Consider the following 3,123-nt stretch of genomic DNA (forward strand, 5'->3'; position numbering starts at 1 on the left):
CATGGGTGTTTTGCTCAACATCCTTAAACAAACCTTATTCAGCGACCTTTTGAGCGGGATGGGCTACTCGACCTGAAGAAAATTCTAACTGGACCCCACCTGCGAGGTCATGTGCGGTTTATCTTGATATGAGATCACCATGTCGCGCACACGTGGCTGTGATGCATGTGCCTGGTGTACCCTTATCAGACGGGTAGTCATGATGGGCATAATGGGCATCGTATACTTTACCCCAGTGTCACTCTGATGGCATGCCCTGCTCTCTCACTCAATAATAATAATAATGACGATGTAAAACGTTTTATAGTATCCCACATAATTGGCTACGCAAGGCCTTTGAGATATACAAGTTCTCTCCTGTAGACTCCAAATTCTTACAAGGTACATGGCCAAGTGGAATACACGTCTCCTTCTAAACCATATTAAGGGGATATGCCAATCTAACAACATCAACATAAAACGAGGCATCTTTCAAGGTGACTCTCTCTCCCCATTACTTTTTCGCATGGCATTGACCCCACTCTCAAAAGAACTGAGTAACACCAGGTATGGGTTCAAAATGTATAACATTATAGGATATCATCTATTTTATATGGATAAGCTGAAGCTGTTTGCTAGAAATGACGAAGAGCTAACTGTTATTTTTCTTTTCTACGAATAAAGTTAAGAAATCCCTATTTTGGCGGTTCCCACGATGTTATTACCAATTCTAGAAAAACTCTACAACGCAAAATACCTTCAGCATGTGAGTAGTATGAAGAAACACCTTCGAATGTATGCCTCCCATTTTCAATCACTGTTCAACGAAACAGGCGATCGACTCTTATCATCATTTGATTGAGAGACGGATCGTTACAGTTTAAGTGTATAGTAAATGAGTTTCTGTGCAGGTGGCAACAAAACGGAGTGACAGCAGCTACTTCGTTTATCCGCCAAACCCCCATACATGTTTACAGTCAAGTTTAACATAAAGAGTGGTTGTAGCAAAGGATGTATTGTTCAGTAGCACACTTGTAGAAAGGAGGATGAAAATGATGAACATGTCCCAAATGAATGGCACTTGTTTCAGCCGATAATCTGGCGTGTTTACAGTGTGTCTAGTGTCACGGTGTTTGATATTGATAACACTTTGATGGATGTTTGAACAATATAATTGAAACTAATAGAAAATAGGAAATGAACTTGAGGAAATACTGATTTCAAATTTTGGCACAAGGCCTGCAATTCCGAGCGAGGAGGTAAATAGATTTCACCTACGCTAGTTTTCAACTGCTACTTATTTTATTGTACCGAAAAGGATGAAAGGCAAAGTCGACCTCTACGGAGTTTGAATTCAGAGCGTAAAGCATTTTTCCCAACGCGCTAACGAATGCACCAGCTTGCTGCCTTGCATTTGTGGAAATGTTGAAACTAATAAATAATTGTCCTGTCTAATAGACACATAGTTTCTGTATCTGTACTTACTCTTATCGATCTGGAATTCTTTCGCCCACGTTTTTGTTTGTGTATCAAAGCTTTCAACTTGTGTGACTGCAGTTTCCGTTTCAAAATTACATCCTCCGAATAGATATATTTTGCATCCTGGTGAAAAAAATAATCATTAAAATTTGCAATCAAAATTATGACTATGTACAACAAAATACATTCAAAACGAAAATCACTAGGTTGTATGTACACCACACGGACCTATATACATTCATTGCCCCTCAAACAGAGTGCTGCTGCTGGAAATAATTTAGCTGATATATTTTTCTCTTATTAACGCTGCCATTTTTCTTAATTCGCAGGAATTTTGTGAGAGACGTGGTGTATTTGCAAATCAGTTCGTTTATGTTGTTCCAAGTTGCGAAATGTTCTTTCTCTCTCTCTCTCTCTCTCCGCACACATGCACGCACACACACACACACACACACACACACACACACACACACACACACACACACACACATGAATTAAAGAAGTCAGCGGCTGGAGTACATCTAGAGCATAAGCACGGAAATATATCGTCTGAGCAACCACAAATCCTCATTTAGGATACCAGAAAGGCGCAACATCACGTCCCTGGTTAGTCATGAATTGAGCTTAAAAGAGAGAGGTATGCCATAAATAAATGGAAACTCTTTAAACAACCTGAGCTTTCTCAAGCAGAGAGATCAAGAATCCAAAAAATCTCGCTTGACCCGGGGCCCCTTTTTTAAACTTCAGGATAGAAGGGTTTAGTCGATGCTCCCAACAAAGTCGTTTCATGTTACACTCTTTGAATTCCCCATTCGTCGGATAGAAACAGGACAGCAACTTCTAAAAATCATTGCGGATATGGCCAATGTGAGGGGGAATAACCTCGTCCAGCCTGAAACACTGCGTGTAGGTTCATTACATTTGTGTATATTTTTTTGTTTTCTCCGTACTGTTCTAGAGAGGTTATGATCCTGAGGCCATTTGAGTCTGACGTGTCACCCATATAGCTAAGAATCTATAACAATCAACTTCTTATAAATATTGGATCATCCCATAAATAATGCGTTTTTTCAATTGCATGAACTAAAGGTCGGAGGGAGACGGGATAAAGTACCTGCATCAACTTGCTGTTAAAGCAGATAGTAATTTTACCTCGTTTTCTTTTTACTCAAAGTGCAAAGATTGAAGAGTGCAGTTTGATTTTGACAGGTATTTTTTTCAAAGCTATAATGGAAGTGACAAAGGAGCGTATTCGCCATATTTTGCTTTATGAGTTCAATAAAGAGAACAATGCAACGGAAAGTGCGAGGAATATTTTACTGCAGGATATAGGGATCGGACAATAAGCGTAAGCCAGTGTCAGCGGCGGTTCCAGAAATTTGGAACTGGAAACTATAGCCAAGAAGGTGGACCTCGTCCTGAAATATGTAGCTTTATGCTGTAATGGTATGCAAGAGACATTTTTCGGTTCGCTTGCCCGTATACTGTTGCATCTGTTGTTTTGAGTGTGATATTTGGTGGTCCAAATGAGATTTTAACTCTTATTTCTAGCGGGTAGACTTCATTGCATCTTTTGATTAATATATATATGCCTGTGTGTGTGTGTGTGCATACTTTTATGTATGTGTGTATGTATGTATGTATGTATGTATGTATGTATGTATA

General features: G+C 39.4%; 1 protein-coding gene across 1 annotated transcript in view; it reads right to left on the reverse strand.

Annotated features, from left to right (window-relative positions):
* LOC128247078 (kelch domain-containing protein 8A-like) overlaps window positions 1–3,123 on the reverse strand; it is a 131,561-nt gene that overhangs the window by 6,048 nt on the left and 122,390 nt on the right. The window contains exon 7 of the mRNA XM_052965887.1: window positions 1,465–1,581. Coding sequence (XP_052821847.1) covers window positions 1,465–1,581 — 117 coding nt within the window. The remainder of the gene's footprint in view (window positions 1–1,464; window positions 1,582–3,123) is intronic.

This window comes from Octopus bimaculoides, chromosome 2 (genome assembly GCF_001194135.2).
Source record: "Octopus bimaculoides isolate UCB-OBI-ISO-001 chromosome 2, ASM119413v2, whole genome shotgun sequence".
NCBI classification, from domain to species: domain Eukaryota; kingdom Metazoa; phylum Mollusca; class Cephalopoda; order Octopoda; family Octopodidae; genus Octopus; species Octopus bimaculoides.